The 17,212-nt window shown below is 43.5% G+C and overlaps 1 protein-coding gene across 1 annotated transcript; it reads right to left on the bottom strand.

The window, feature by feature from the left end:
* Positions 1–201: 201 nt before the first annotated feature.
* On the bottom strand, positions 202–16,894 carry nuak2 (NUAK family, SNF1-like kinase, 2). Its single transcript, XM_014166892.2, has 6 exons — positions 16,369–16,894; positions 6,079–6,199; positions 5,507–5,658; positions 4,069–4,134; positions 3,534–3,786; positions 202–3,377 (listed from the first exon to the last, which is right to left on the bottom strand). The coding sequence occupies exons 1-6, from the start codon at positions 16,609–16,611 to the stop codon at positions 2,323–2,325; spliced, it is 1,890 nt and encodes a 629-aa protein (XP_014022367.1). The 5' UTR covers positions 16,612–16,894; the 3' UTR covers positions 202–2,322.
* Positions 16,895–17,212: the final 318 nt, after the last annotated feature.

Below are 17,212 nucleotides of genomic sequence, written 5' to 3'. Positions count from 1 at the left end.
AGTCACTCACTCAGGACAGTTACAGTACACCTCTATATCTTGGCTAATGCCAGCAGAGTTTGATAAGCACAAACAATGCCATGCATTGTTTCCTGGTATCAGCGTTCTACCATAATCAGCCTACTAAATCAATAGTATAGCCACAACTACCATAAATGTCCCAAACGAGGTCAAAGACAATAAAGGAATCATTCATATGGGTATAGTTCATTTCAATTTTTTTTTTTTTAATGATTCACTGGGCCAAGTCAGATCAGAGCACAAGCTGACAACAGATAAGCCGGGCACTTTGGCAAACATGGATAATGTCCCATTCATGAAAAACATAATTGCTTAGATTTACCTGTATCTATTAACATGGCAACATTTTTATGGTTGTGTTGACATGAGTTGGTTAACAATTGATAGGTCACTTAATGGAACTGTATGAACATTTTGTAGTTCCTGTATAATACTGAGGGGAAAAAAAGAATCACCTGAATCTGTTTGAGCATCAAAGTGTGAATATCTTTGTGTTTTAACCTCCTTTGTTGACCGCTCTTGTATACTACTAAAACCAAGAGTTCTATTTCCCTTTATCCCTACAGTGTTAAATATAAAAGCAACCTATTAAAAACCAACAATAAGAAATCACCACATTCCACTCATTGAACAGCAACTTGATGTTGTAGCCCCTTGTGCGAAGCTTTGTGTGCAGTTTGTTCCACATTCAAGTGAACCCTGATAAACATTTTATATAATTATCAGGTTTCAATAGTCTGAGCAGCTCCTAGGCACAGTTTTTCATAGTATTAATCATGTTAAGGTGTTAAAACAGAATAAATTGAATCAATCCTAGTCATAATCATGAAATGCCCAAGATGGCACATCAAAGTCACAAATACCAGTCTTTGGCCACATGCTGTTACTGGGAAACCGAAAAGCACCTTTAGACCCGTCCTTGTAAATTAATTAACTCATAAAAATGTCACATGTATCGGTCTGAACTAGTTCTTCAGTTCACTGTCTGGGGAAGTTACACATTAACTAGTTACCACATGCTAAAGATCACGGTTTAATTCCAGAGAACAGCTGGAATACTGCTACAGTACTTAACCCGGCAAAAAACTGAGGTACTTAACATTTACTGTAAACCCCCCTTTTCATCTGAAATGCACTGTACACCGAGTAAATTTAGGCTGAATAGAATAGTAGCAGGTTCTACAAGTTCTTGCTCGTGTGCCTCAGGGCTTAAAGGGGCAATCTGCAGTTTGAACAATAAAGCGGTAACCCGGTAAACAGCTGAGGGGTGGGGCTGGAGAAATGTAACCACTCAAAATGTACAGAGCTATGTATAAAGGGACTGACCATCCATGATTTCAAGATTATAGTTTTAACCATGGTTTGAGACTATACAGTGTTTGTTTACATTGTTTAAAACAAAGGAGTATAACAAGCTCATATTTTGGGTTCTGATGGGGTACAACAGTCAAACTAAGCTGATGAGGCATCTATAAGTTATATTCGTCATTCATTTAAATGTTTAATATTGGATGTACCAACTGCAGATTGCTCCTTTAATGGATGTCATTATTACCTTTACTTATTATTGCGAGTCATCTTTCCAGGTGTAAATAAATTCCAGTTCTAAAAGTTGAACCATAACAGTCAGTAGTAGACTGCGCAGCTCTGCAGGCCCAGATGAATCTGTCTTATTAACATGGTGATTGAACAGAAAAAAATAGTGCTCTACATGTTTTCACATTTTAGCTTTGGTATTAAACTGTCAATTCCCTCAAACCCTGAACAAAAATGCTACATTTTGAAATCAAAATCCAAAAGTCAACATTGAAAACCCCACAAAGCCAATTGGAACTTGGTCCAGACAAAATGTCACAATTAACAGCTACCAATATTTTTGAAAAACACCGTGTACCCTGTTTTTCTGACCAAACATTTAGTCCCTGAAAAAACTATTGTATTGAAAAGTCTGGATATCCCTGGCAAAGAAACAAAAAAATGAGAATATCTCAAACCTCTGATCTAGTTAACTAATTGAGAAGCATTTATTTTACAATGTTTGTCTAAACTAGCAATAAGTCTGATATGAGTCTAGATTCTTTCTCCCTTTGCTATAATCTGTTTTTGGTAAAGTTCTTATAGTACTGCATCAAAACAATGTCACATCACAAGTGGCTACTGTAGCTACTCACTTCTCCTATACAACTTTGGCTATCAAGTCACACATTACCACAAATGTGTTCAGCTATCAGCCAACTTTAAACAACTGCCTCAGTCCTTTGAGAATGTTGTATTATACTGTCCTGGGACACTTGCTGGTCCTCAGCTGGCTGCAGCTCCTCCGATCACCATGGCCTGCTTGTAGGCTTCTGTCACGTTCTCACAGTCTGTGATAGAGAAAGCGCTGTCAGCCACCCCAGATTGGTAACAGGCCATGTCCCAGGGTCCTCTCTGCCTCAGCAGGTCTTGCCCAAGCCCCTCTTCTCGGATGTCCAGGAGGTTGTCAGCGGACACGCAGCCCCTCATGGTGCCCTTGGCTGGGCGTTCGCTGGGTGCCGCTGGCCCCACGCGGTCAGGCAGATCCAGCTGGTCAAAGGACTCTGAGGAGAGGATGCTGTCCTCGCTGATTGCCCCGCTGGGTCGTGCTCTCGTGCCCCCCCTTGGCAGGGAAGACGCCAGCTGGTCCAGAGACCCAAACTCCTGCAGTAAGCCTGAAGAGAACTTGCCGTGGCGCTTCAGGATGCCCTTTCGGTGGGGCGGTGCTGAGGGGCAGAGCTGGGCCTGGGGTGTCTGGGCAGAGTCACTGCTGTCTGGGGAGGAAGAGTAGTAGCCAGACTCTCGCTCGGCTGGTTTCTTCAAGATGCCTTTGCGGGGCAGCGATGCAACAGGCGGGGGCTGGGCGGAGAGTTCATAGTCCCTCACTGGTTCCTCCATCACTGGGGTTGTAGCCTCGCTGAGGGCCTTCTGCTTCAGGCTACCTCGTCTCTTCAGTATGCCCTTGGAGGGCCGAGTGGTGGCCCCATCATTCATGGTCTGGGACACGTTGTTCTCCTTGCGTGACCTCCGTAGGGACCGCTGACGCACCACGTCCCCTCCACCGCTCCCGTGGGACCGCAGCAGACAGCGCACCTTGGAGCTGTTCTCCAGTAAGGGCCGGGAGTTTCGACGCAGCCAACTGGCAATGCTGGCAAGGCCTCCAGGCTGCTGTGTGGATGCAGTGGTCTTCTCACTTGGTTGTAGCAATGTCGCATTCTCACTCTCGGCCAGTAGGGGTTTCTGGTAACCCCAGTTGAGCCACCAGTGTCCAGCGATCTCCTCTATGGTAGCTCTGCGCTCAGGATTCACCATTAGCATCCAGCGAATCAGCCCACAGGCATCTGAGACAGGGAGGAAGAACATACACCAGTATTTTCAACTGATACAGCTCTGCTGGGCTACAATAGGATATAACTTTAACACACACACACACACACACCACTACATGGCAGAACTACATCCCAGTTAGGAGAGGCTATACTCTGTAAAAGACTCACCTGAAGGGTTGGTGGGTTTGCGGTAGTTTCCAGTGCTAATCTGCTGGACCAGGTTCTTGTAGTTTTGCCCATCGAAGGGCATGGCCCCATGGACCAGGGTGTAGAGCAGAACGCCCAGCGACCAGGTGTCCACCTCGGGCCCTTTGTATGGCCGCCCGTTAACGATCTCTGGAGAAGCATACAGAGGGCTGCCACAAAACGTCTGCAGGTACTCATCACCACGGTACAGGTTGGACAGCCCAAAGTCAGCAATCTGGAACAACAATCAAATAGAAGTTTGCACTTAGGTACAATCACTATTCAATGAACACTAGGAACTACAAACAAGTGAAAGTAGAGAACCGAATTGGAGTGGATGGCAGGAATCGTTTTCCACCAGTATGTGAGAGTTGTTCATGTGTAAATTCTCCAAGCAACACTGCAGTGTGAACTGTGCAGGTATGAGAGTGACCTACGTGTGAATGCCTCAGGTGCGCAAATGCTAAAGATTGTAGATTGTCACAGGTGCTGAGACACAGTAGCCCTTTGTCCATACCTTAATATTGCCCTTTCCATCTAGTAAAATGTTCTCCAGCTTCAAGTCCCGATGTACTATCCCATTCTGTGTGATGAGAAGAAGATACAAACTATTAAGGTCTTCATGTTGACACCCAAGTTGAGTCTTTGCCCACAATGTGTTGTGGGCAAAAAGAGTGAAGCCCTCAACATTTGGGTCAGAACAGAGGTTGTTCCCAACAGAAGATTGTTCTGGAATGTCAGCTATGCTCCATTGTCCTCCACTCTACAGGGGGGCATGCCTCTGACAGGCGTGGAGCAAGAGCTTAAATTTAGTTCAACTTCAAGAAATGCAAATCAAACTATTTGTCTTGCAACTCCTGTTACAATCACTCAAAAATGTGCTACATTTTTAACTAGGTGGAATTTCCATTTTAAATTTGATGTTGCATTGAGGTAAAGAAAACATACAAGAGCCAGTGAACATAGAAATATGCTTTTAGTAACTGTAAAAAGGGTTCAGAACATACTACTTATTGATTTGATATACATTTGTTTCTAAATGTACTGTACATCAAATTGATAATACAAAATAGTTGACTTAAATGAGGGACCACATTTTATTGGACCAACAGCATTCTAACACTAAACAACCAGCCTAAGAGCAATTTCATACAGCTCAAACAGCAATAAAGACCTCAAATATTGGCATATCTGACAAAAGACAAACAGAATAGACAGCTGGGTAGCAGAGACAGAGCGCTTTTACCGGCCCATTTCCTTCACTTTGTCAACTCAGGTCAGTTTTATATGGTATTAAACTCTTCCTACCTCACAGAGAACAGGCCTAAGTGGTTCTTACGGTAATGTACAGAAAAACAGTATACTATTACACCAAGTATTCTAGACACCGTGATTGTTTGCGACACTACTATGGGCCTTGGGGGAGTAACGAGTAGATGTGTGTGTGCATGTGTGTGTGTTCACAGAGCCTGTCTGTTCCCTCGCATCCTCATTAGAGAGAGAGAGACAGAGAGAGGGTGTGTATGTGTGTGATTGTGTTGAGACGAATGGCCTTTGGCCCTGACGCTGGCTCTCCATAAACCTAACGGTTCATTTCACCCTACAGAGCTGGCCGACGGTGAATGATGCCCATTATGTAACTGCCAGGGTGGCTTTGCCAGCACTCTAGGGAGGAGGCTGATGAGTGGGCAGGCTAGTGGGGTTCCCTGCCTACTTACTGTCCCTGTGTGCCCAGTCACAAATATGCCCATGAGGTACAGCATGTTGTGGGCACTGATGGAGATTTAACAGTGGTCTGTTCTTTGTTTAGGCTGATTTAAGAAAAACGAGATGGCTGTAATTATATGAGACCACTCTATTGGTAAATACGAAACAAGTGTACAGAGATGTAGGCTAATCTCAGAACCAAATCTCATACACTGTCAAGACAGACTAATAGAGATGCAATGCCTTACCCTGTGGCAGTAGTGTACAGCTGACACGATTTGTCTGAAGAAGTGTCTGGCCTCGCGTTCTGAGATCCTCTGCTTTTCAGAGATGTAGTCGTAAAGGTCACCTCGGCTAGCATACTCCATCACAATCACAATCTTGTCCTTGTTCTCGAACACTGCAAGGCCACACACAGGAAAACAGTCAAACAAAGGTACACGGCAACGTAGGCGGGATGGGTTGTTACAGGGAAAACACGTCAGTGGTGATGGGGAATTGGGAAGCTCAGACGGCACTGCAGCGGGTTATGTAACCAAGAACGGATCAATCTCAAACAAAGTCTTCCGTGACCAGACTCTGCTCCACAGAGTTCAGTGTGAAACATCTTATTCAGGTGTCACGTTTCATCGCATATGCAATTTGATCACATCTTATTGTTTTGTTCCCGAGAAGTTTTACTACTGTATCTGTGCGTGACTATTGTAAAATCAACTGGGCTGACCGCAACCTGGGTCTCAATGTGACTTCCCTGTCTAAATAATGGGCAAATTAAATAAAAAAAATCCCTCGTTGGGATTTGAGACACAGACGTATGTACCTTCATATATGGTGATGATGTAGGGGTGATTGAGTGAGGACATGATCTCAATCTCTCTGCGAATGTGCACTAGGTCCTGCTCATCCTGGATCTTCTCCTTTCTGATGGACTTAATGGCAACCTGGGTAAAGGTAAAGAGAAGAAAAATAAAATAAGGCTTTGAGAAAGGTATGCATTAGAACAAACTGCGTTTACTTTAAATTGCATGTCATTTTCAATGTAATATGATCGTATAATGCACACGTCAAAGTGTCTGCGGGGTTTCGCTCCTCCCACATTTTATTGGTCGCATACACATATTTAGCAGATGTTATTGCAAGTGTAGCAAAATGCTTGTGTTCCTAGCTCCAACAGTGCAGTAATATCGAACAATACACTCAAATCTAAAAAGTAAAAGAATATAATTAAGGTCACTGATTAGTAAGGAACTCCCCTCACCTGGTCATCTAGGTCTTAGTTGAAAGGAAAAAAAAACAAACCAGCAGACACTCGGCCAGGGTTTTCCAACTGGTGGCCCATGAGACAAATCCCCCCCAAGTTTTCTGAGCAAAATTGTATTATTGTTGGACATAAAAGGCTGTAATTATTTTTCTACTGAAATCTGTTCCCAAGTAGTCCCACAAATAACAGAGACACATGACCGTATACAAATGTAAGCAAGGTTAGAAATTGTTTTAGTCAAACGTGTTTGGGCTTCTTGCAGTCAATTTGCAATCTAAAAAAGATTTGTAATAAAAAAAAAATTCAAAAGAAACTGGGTGGTTAGAGCTCTGAATGCTGATTGTCTGATAGCCATGGTATATCAGACTGTATACCACGGGTATGACAAAACAATTATTTTTATTGCTCTAATTACATTGGTAACCCATTTATAACAGTGATAAGGCACCTCAGGGGTTTGTGGTATATGGCCAATATACCATGTCTTAGGGTTGTGTCGTGCATCAGAACAGGGACTTATTACCCCGACCATCCGCTCCCCAAAAAAGTTATAAAAAACAATAAAATCATCCCAGGTATAAATCTAGTTGATGATCCCTGCACTAGGCCCTCCATGGAATGAGTTTGACACGCCTGATATAAAAGCATCCACCATCACTGACAGGTTAAACATGAATCAGTTTATTCTCAAAGACAATCAATATACTAAATAATGTAGCAAGTCCTGCCAAGGGAATGTCACAGAAACCAAACAGCACAATGTAAGACAGTTAATCAAGATGTTAAAATCCATACAATGGTAGCAAAGGGGCCTGCCAGGAAGATTTAAAACCCCTTAAGGATCGGCCCCTTTAAAAAAATAAAAAAATTCGCCTAAAACGACGTACCCAAATCTAACTGCCTGTAGCTCAGGCCCTGAAGCAAGGATATGCATTTTCTTGGTACTATTTGAAAGGAAACACTTTGAAGTTTGTGGAAATGTGAAAGGAATGTAGGAGAATTAGATCTGGTAAAAGATAATAAACACAGCAAAAAAAGAAACGTCCGCTCACAGTCAACCGTGTTTATTTTCAGCAAACTTATGTGTAAATATTTGTATGAACATAAGATTCAACAACTGAGACATAAAATGAACAAGTTCCACAGACATGTGACTAACAGAAATGGAATAATGTGTCCCTGAACAAAGGGAGGGGGGTCAAAATCAAAAGTAACAGTCAGTATCTGGTGTGGCCACCAGCTGCATTAAGTCCTCATGGACTGCACCAGATTTGCCCGTTCTTGCTGTGAGATGTTACTCCACTCTTCCACCAAGGCACCTGCAAGTTCTCGGACATTTCTGGGGGGGGGAAATGGCCCTAGCCCTCACTCTCCGATCCAACAGGTCCCAGACATGCTCAATGGGATTGAGATCCGGGCTCTTCACTGGCCATGGCAGAACACTGACATTCCTATCTTGCAGGAAATCACGCACAGAACGAGCAGTATGGCTGGTGGCATTGTCATGCTGGAAGGTCATTTCACCTTTATTTAACCAGGTAGACCAGTTGAGAACAAGTTCTCATTTACAACTGCGACCCTGCCAAGATAAAGCAAAGCAGTGCGACAAAAACAGAGTTACACATGGGATAAACAAACGTACAGTCAATAACACAATAGAAAAATCTGTATACAGTGTGTGCAAATGAAGTAAGGAGGTAAGGCAATAAATAGGCCAAAAGTGGCAAAGTAATTACAATTTACACGAGTGATATACAGTTGAAGTCGGAAGTTTATATACACTTAGATCGGAGTAAAAAAAAAAACGTGTTTTTCAACCACTCCACAAATTTCTTGTTAATAAACTATAGTTTTGACATGCCAGTCAGGACATCTACTTTGTGCATGACAAGTAATTTTTCCAACAATTGTTTGCAGACAGATTATTTCACTGTATCACAATTCCAGTGGGTCAAAAGTTCACATACACTAAGTTGACTGTGCCTTTAAACAGCTTGGAAAATTCCAGAAAATGATGTCCTGGCTGTAGAAGCTTCTGATAGCCTAATTGACATCATTTGAGTCAATTGGAGGTGTACCTGTGGATCTATTTCAAGGCCTACCTTCACAGTAAAACGAGTTCTATATCGACATAACCTGAAAGGCCGCTCAGCAAGGAAGAAGCCACTGCTCCAAAACCGCCATAAAAATGCCAGACTACGGTTTGCAACTGCACATGGGGACAAAGATTGTACTTTTTGGAGAAATGTCCTCTGGTCTGATGAAACAAATTGAACTGTTTGGCCATAATGCCCATCATTATGTTTTGAGGAAAAAGGGGAATGCTTGCAAGCCGAAGAACATCATCCCAACCGTGAAGCACGGGGGTGGCATATGTCCGCATATGTATGTGCATATGAGGATGTGCAAGTTAAAATACTGGTGTGCAAAAGAGAAGTAAAACAAAAAATATGGTGATGAGGTAGGTAGTTGGTTGGATGGGCTATTTACAGATAAGCTGTGTACAGCTGCAGCGATCGTTAACTGCTCTGACAGCCGATGCTTGAAGTTAGTGAGGGAGATATAAGTCTCCAACTTCAGTGATTTTTGCAATTCGTTCCAGTCATTGGCAGCAGAGAACTAGAAGGATAGGGGGCCAAAGGTGGTGTTGGCTTTGGGGATGACCAGTGAAATATACCTACTGGAGCGCGTGCTACGTGTGGGTGTTGCTATGGTGACCAGTGAGCTAATATAAGGCGGAGCGTTACCTAGCAAAGACTTATAGATGACCTGGAGCCAGTGGGTTTGGGGACGAATATTTAGCGAGGACCAGCCAACGAGAGCATACAGGTCGCAGGCACTGTGATAGCAAATTGGATGTAGTCTGAGTAGAGAGTGTTGGGGGCTATTTTGTAAATGACGTCGCCGAAGTCAAGGATCGGTAGGATAGTCAGTTTTACAAGGGTATGTTTGGCGGCATGACTGAAGGAGGCTTTGTTGCGAAATGGGAAGCTGATTCTAGATTTAATTCTAGATTGGAGATGCTTGATGTGAGTCTGGAAGGAGAGTTTACAGTATAACCAGACACCTAGGTATTTATAGTTGTCCACATATAGTCAGAACCATCCAGAGTAGTGATGCTAGGCGGGCGGGTGCGGGTAGCGATTGGTTGAAGAGCATGCATTTCGTTTTACTAGCATTTAAGAGCAGTTGGAGGCCACGGAAGGAGTGTTGTATGGCGTTGAAGCTCGTTTGGAGGTTTGTATACTTCTGGAAGGGCCAGAAGTATACAGAATGGTGTCGTCCGTTTAGAGGTGGATCAGAGAGTCACCCGCAGCAAGAACGACATCATTGATATATACAGAGAAAAGAGGATGAGCCTGCAGGAAGGGTACCACATGAGGAAGGAGGATGTCTTCCCTGTAATGCACAGCGTTAAGATTGCCTGCAATGACAACAAGCTCAGTCCGATGATGCTGTGACACACCGCCCTAGACCATGACGGACCCTCCACCTCCAAATCGATCCCGCTCCAGAGTACAGGCCTCGGTGTAACGCTCATTCCTTCGACGATAAACAAGAATCTGACCATCACCCCTGATGAGACAAAACCACAACTTGTCAGTGAAGAGCACTTTTTGCCAGTCCTGTCTGGTCCAGCGACGGTGGCTTTGTACCCACAGGCGACGTTGTCTAGTGAGGATCTGCCTTACAACAGGCCCTCACTCCAGCCTCTCTCAGCCTATTGCGGACAGTCTGAGCACTGATGGAGGGATTGTGCGTTCCTGGTGTAACTCGGGCAGTTGTTGTTGCCATCCTTTACCTGTCCTGCAGGTGTGATGTTCGGATATACCGATCCCGTGCAGGTGTTGTTTCACGTGGTCTGCCACTGTGGACGATCAGCTGTCCGTCCTGTCTCCCTGTAGCGCCGTCTTAGGCGTCTCACAGTACAGACATTGCAATTTATTGCCCTAGCCACATCTGCAGTCCTCATGCCTCCTTGCAGCCCTCATGCCTCCTCGCAGCCCTCATGCCTCCTCGCAGCCCTCATGCCTCCTCGCAGCCCTCATGCCTCCTCGCAGCCCTCATGCCTCCTCGCAGCCCTCATGCCTCCTTGCAGCATGCATAAGGTACGTTCACACAGATGAGCAGGGACCCTGGGCATCTTTATTTTGGTGTTTTTCAGAGTCAGTAGAAAGGCCTCTTTAGTGTCCTAAGTTTTCATAACTGTGACCTTAATTGTCTACTGTCTGTAAGCTGTTAGTGTCTTAACGACCGTTCTACAGGTGCATGTTTATTAATTGTTTATGGTTCATTGAACAGGTATGGGAAACAGTGTTTAAACCCTTTACAGTGAAGATCTGTGAAGTTATTTAGATTTTTACGAATTATCTTTGAAAGAAAGGGTCCTGAAAAAAGGGACGTTTCTTTCTTTGCCGAGTTTACAAAGAAAATAAACTAAAACAAAGTGAGTAATTGTTTGTTTTTTAAAACCGAGCCAAGTGTGTCAGGCAACATGTAGCCTGGGGAAGAGGTTAGGCAACATGTAGAATAGATACAATTTATCCAAATGAAAGGAGCAATCAGAAACTTAGTTTAGCTTTACCCTTCCATAGCCTGAGGATTATAGGGCTGAAAGTGTTAACTGAAAACACCACAGTGCTACTGTGACAGGGCAGTAGAAGGAGGGACAGTGTACTGGCTGTTGTGATGAAATGCATTGTCTCGTATGACGTCAGTGAGGCCCCCAGAATTAGATCATTTGAATAGAAGTGACAGAGTTTAAATGCACACATGCATCAGGGTGTGACTGCATGTAAACATGCAGGTGTGTAACTAAATGTCAGCTTAACTGTGTGTATATGGTTGCCTGTGTGAAACATGTGTGTTGAGATGCTATCTGTGATTGGTGCTAATGTTTACCTATATGCCTTTTATATTGTTGTATGTATAATTGGTGTGTGTAATAGATTGCACTATATCCATGTGTACATGAAGGAATGTGTCTTAGCCTATGTGATGCAGGCTTGTTTAGATGTATGGGATTCCACACCGACCCAGAGTGCGTAAAAGTATATCAAAGGAGAGAAGAGGGTGTAATGAGGGGCAGCCGATGGTGAGAGAACATGGTCTTCTTTAGCCCTTCACATTCACCCTAATAAAAGACCACAGAAACACTCCGTGACAGGAGGAAGAATGCCAGACAAGACCTTCACACTCACGGCCTCTTCCTATGAGTCATAGTCTGGATACGTCTTCTCCTATCAATGTTACTTACCTCAGGATGAATCCTTCGGTTGTTGTGTCTGTTGACTGGATTCATGGCAAAACTAATGTTCAAGTCACACTGAGCCAGTGTTAATGTCATGTTAGTGTGTTATTCCTCAATACAGGTGGAGTATAGCCACCAAATACTGGCCCTGTAAAACACTGTGGCGAGGACCAATTTTATTTATCTACCTACCTAGGCAAGTCAGTTAAGAACAAATTCTTATTTACAATGACGGCCTACCCCGGCCAAACTCTAACCCAGACGACACTGGGCCAATTGTGCCCCGCCCTATGGGACTCCCAATCACGGCCGTTTGTGATACAGCCTGGAATCGAACCAGAGTCTGTAGTGATGCTTAGACCGCTGCACCACTCGAGAGCCCCCACACACACTGTGATGTTTGATGCCCACGCTCTGTGGGAGGCTAGCCTGAAGATTAATCTCCTTTGATTATGTAATATGAAACATACAGGATTTCACAAAGGGATAGGAGCAGCTGTACACAGAGCCCGTAGATTAAAATGATGCCCTCCATTGTATTAAAGGTCACTCCCAGCATCGAGTTACACATCTCTGTGCCATTAGACTGGAAGATATAGGAAGATGAAGCAGAGAAAAATGCTTCTTCCTTTGGTGGAACAAGCCATGTGGGATGATACAGTCACCCCAGCCAGGTATGCAGACACGACACTTATCTTCAAAGTCTATACAGAAGTTTTGGGAGGGGAATTCCAATCGTCACTTTCTTCAATTTTCTCAGGATGTTTCCCCACAGTAATCAGTCCAACCTTTAACAGCACATGGCTTGGAAAGGGCCCAACCCCAGCTGATTTAGCATGGACTTTCATGGACAAACAAACCAAACTTATTTTTTAGACACCTCAGCACATGCATGTTTTGAAGGTCAGCATAGAATGTTCAACTGTTGTTTTCTCCGTGCTTCTATACTCTCTTTGTGCTAGTCCACAGTCAATAAGGGTGTGAGCATCTGTCTGTTATGGTGGAATTGCCCTAAATAGAAATATATCCATTTCCTTATGGAACAATCCATTACTATGACGTGACCACATCAAAGGAAACCCCAAAATAAAAACCCCTCGTGTTCTTTCCTACAAATTGTGTTTCCTGCTTCGCTAATGGTAAATGATGAATAGTATAATGAAATGTGAAACTGAATATTGATGTTAAACATCACCGTTACTGGTCAGGATGCAGGGTTGGGGTCCATTAATCTCTCTGTGACAAATAAATTAACTTTCTTTAGCTAACACATAACTATTGCCCTCCTCTCTCCCACTCTCTCTAACCCCCCTCCTTCTGATCAATATGACAGAAGTCCAAGGTTATACCATAGAGGCATTGTGTTATGACCCAATGTTGCCTAGTTTTGGCTACAAAACTGCTGCAACTGTTCAATGAGGTTAATACTGACAAATATATTACTTGTTTTGAACATACAAATTACATACTGAATGTTTGATGTTTGTCAGCAAACAAATTGTGAATAATCACAAACATTTTTTTTTTTACCTCATTCTCCCATCCCCCTCTTTTTGCCCCTAGGCTACAGGACAGGAATGCACCTCAGACAGGTGGGAATTTACCCAGCTGTCCCTCCTCCATACCTGAGAGGTAGGCCTAGATTAGAGAGCCATTTTAGGATGACCAACTATCACCCCATCAGGAGACACCAAAACTCCAGTGTCCTTTCAAGGACAAATCTGGGCTACAGATTACACCTCGGTGTCACATTTTACACATAATAAATATCATGAGGACAGGATTATGTGGGACTTCAAAAGTGTTGAGATTTTGGGACATCGACTTTCACTTTGCTAACCCACATATGTTAGTAAACTACAAGGGAGTGGTTGTTATCCATCCAACTCCTGCATTTCAGATCCCCTGCATTAAATGTATGTATGTAACTGCCCCAGTCAAGTCTAAAGATGATTTTGATGGATCACTAAATTGTATTTGGAGGTCGGTTGCCCTTGACACAGGAACATGTTACGCACATTTCAGTCTTGTGCTTGATTCGATGAAAACTACACTTTTAATGCCCTGTTTGAAACTACAATAACAATGTGTTTTTCCAGTATGGCTCTCAATTGTCAGTACTGAATTAAGGTCATTCATAGTAATCTATAGTCTTCCCTGTGGCTCAGTTGGTAGAGCATGGTGTTTGCAACGCCAGCATGGTGTGTGTGCAACGCCAGGGTTGTGGGTTCGATTCCCACGGGGGGCCAGTACAAAAAATAAAAAATGCCTGAAATGTATGCATTCACTACTGTAAGTCGCTCTGGATAAGAGCATCTGCTAAATGACTAAAATGTAAATGTAAATGTATTGCCAAGTAGTCGGTCATTGTAACTCATTCTTGTATACAACGTACCCAAGAGGTGAATGAATACAATGAGCTCAGACTGTTTGAAGATGTTCTTTAGGACACATAAGAAGTGCACATACATTTTTATGGTCTGGATATGTGGGAGGTTTATTGGACTGTACTGAACCATCCCAGAGCATGTCCTGTTGTCTTAACCGTTGAACTCTTACTCAAACATACATTTGTCTAAATCTTTACTCAACACATTCCAAAACTGAGGGTAAATAGAAAGGGGCGTGCCTTCCCAGAAACCTCTGATACCAGTGTCAAATTGCCAACTGTCTGCCCACAGAGCTATTCACTGCCAGGCAGGCATTGCAGAATAGGCTATAAGCCAGTTTGGTGCCTCTTTGTTCTGACATGTTGGGTGCTCAATAGCCTAGACATGTTTAGTCTTAGTAGATCCAACCAAACAAGGGTCGGTCACAGTGTGGAAAAGATCACAGAATGAATCTATTGCCGATGTTGTAGCCTACCAGTTTTTAAAGTCTCATCAAAACATGTTTCTGTTTCTAATGCAGGCTGCACACAGCTAAATGGTATGGGCAAAATAACACAGGCCTATAAATACCAGCAGGCGATCACCCACCTTTAGGAGTTTCTACAGTGTAAAGGAGATATGGGTGTGCTAATGGACAGACCTGTTTTTGTTTTTAAAGGAAAGTCTATTCAAGCTCCTGGTGAACCACTCAGTGTGTCATCGTTTTGTGTCATTGTAGTTTGAGTGAGTCATGACAGAACATACACAATTACGTGTGCTTGCTTCAGTCTCCTCTGTACAACACAACAATTTGGTATGACATGGCATCAGATACACTATATACACAGAAGTATGTGGACATCCCTTTAAATTAGTGGATTCTGCAATTTCAGCCACACCAGTTGCTGACAGGTGTATAAAATCGAGCACACAGACATACATTGGCAGTAAAATGGCCTTACAGAAAAGCTCAGTGACTTTCAACATGGCACCGTCATAGGATGCCACCTTTCCAACAAGTCAGTTTGTAAAATTTCTGCCCTGGTCAACTGTAAGTGATGTTATTGTGAAGTGGAAATGTGAAGGAGCAATAACGGCTCAACCGCGAAGTGGTAGGCCACACAAGCTCACAGAACGGGACCTCCGAGTGCTGAAGAGCGTATTGCGTAAACGTCGTCTGTCCTCAGTTGCAACACTCACTACCAAGTTCGAAACTGCCTCTGGAAGCAACGTCAGCACAAGAACTGTTAGTCTAGAGCTTCATGAAATGGTTTTCTATGGCCGAGCAGCCGCACACAAGCCTAAGATCACCGTGCGCAATGCGAAGCGTCGGCTGGAGTGGTGTAAAGCTCGCCGCCATTGGACTCTGGAGCAGTGAAAAAGCGTTCTCTGGAGTGACGAATCACGCTTCACCATCTGGCAGCCCGACGGACATACCTTGGTTTGGTGGATGCCAGGAGAACGCTACCTGCCCCAATGCATAGTTCCAACTGGAAAGTTTGGTGCAGAAGGAATAATGGTCTGGGGCTGTTTTTCATAGTTCTGGGTAGGCCCCTTAGTTCCATTGAAGGGAAATCTTAACGCTACAGCAATGACATTCTAGACAATTATGTGCTTCCAACTTTGTGGCAACAGTTTGGGGAAGGCCTTTTCTTGTTTCAGCATGACAATACCCCATGCACAAAGCGAGGTCCATGCAGAAATGGTTTGTCGAGATCAGTGTGGAAGAACTTGACTGGCCTGCACAGAGCCCTGACCTCAACCCCATCGAACACCTCGGGATGAATTGGAAAGCTGACTGCAAGCCAGGCCTACTCGCCCAACATCAGTGCCCGACCTCACTAATACTCTTGAAGCTGAAAGGAAGCAAGTCCCTGCAGCAATGTTTCAACATCTAGTGGAAAGCCTTCCCAGAAGAGTCAAGGCTATTATATCAGCAAAGGGTAGACCAACTCCATTTTAATGCCTATGATTTTGTAATGGGATGTTCGAGGAGCAGGTGCCCACATACACTACATTACCAAAAGTATCACAGAATGTAGGCTATAGGTATAATGTACAAATAATAAATACAACAGCCTACATAATTAAACCAACAAAGTAGGCCAACAGATGAATTAAAGGCCTAAACCTTAAACATTTTATGAAATTGTAATGACAAATCATGAAATATTTAAAAAGGCTACTCATTACAAATTTGAAAATGAGAATAAGCATTAAAAAACGTACCATTCTACCGGATCTCTCGATTGCTTTCTTCACTTTTCCGTAAGTCCCTTTTCCAAGAGTTTCAAGAAATTCATACCGATGCTTCAGATTGTGTTTATGATGATGTCTCTTCACCGCTTGCCTTTTCACGGATGCCTCGGAGACCGATTTTCTAACAAGCGAGTGGCCATGACCAGGTAACTGTTGTCTATTGTCGGATAAAGTTGATGATCGCCCACCACTGTTGAAATCGTTAAGATCCATTATAGATTGCAACCACTTTTTATTTCTCCTACAGTTGAATGACTAGACTATACAAATATAACACATTTAAAACATGTATTTTGTTGTATACACTCCTCATCAGGTGGCCTTGTCTTCTGTGTTGGTTTCATGAAGTCGATGAAGGTGACCACTCCTCCTATTTGAATATCCAATAAACAGGCATCGTTGCCCATTTGCTGTTGTTTTACCAGGAGGCGTGTGAGCTTCATGGTGCTTTCCAGACAACTGGGAACTCGGAAATAACCGAGGTGAAGTCATGACTTCGGCGATCTTCAGGTCGGGACGTCAGAGCTCAAGTTCTCGAATTGTAATTTCAAGTTGAATGACCGTTCAAACAAATTTCCCCATCTCGGAGCACATTTTTGTCCGAGTTCTTAGTTGTCTTAAACACACTGAAGTCGGAGATTTCCGAGTTCCCAGTTGTCATGAACAAGGCATCATTGTGGGCGGAGTTCTGGTAATATGTTCAAAACAACTGGGAACTGGGAAGTCGGAATTATCAGACTTCCGACTTCAGTGCATTCAAGAGAACTGGGAACTCAGAAAAAACGAGCTCCGACTGTGAAAAATCTATTTGAAC

This window comes from Salmo salar, chromosome ssa22, assembly GCF_905237065.1.
Source record: "Salmo salar chromosome ssa22, Ssal_v3.1, whole genome shotgun sequence".
Classification (NCBI taxonomy): domain Eukaryota; kingdom Metazoa; phylum Chordata; class Actinopteri; order Salmoniformes; family Salmonidae; genus Salmo; species Salmo salar.
Note: the sequence above shows the minus strand (reverse complement) of the source record. Positions and strands in the feature narration are given on the sequence as shown.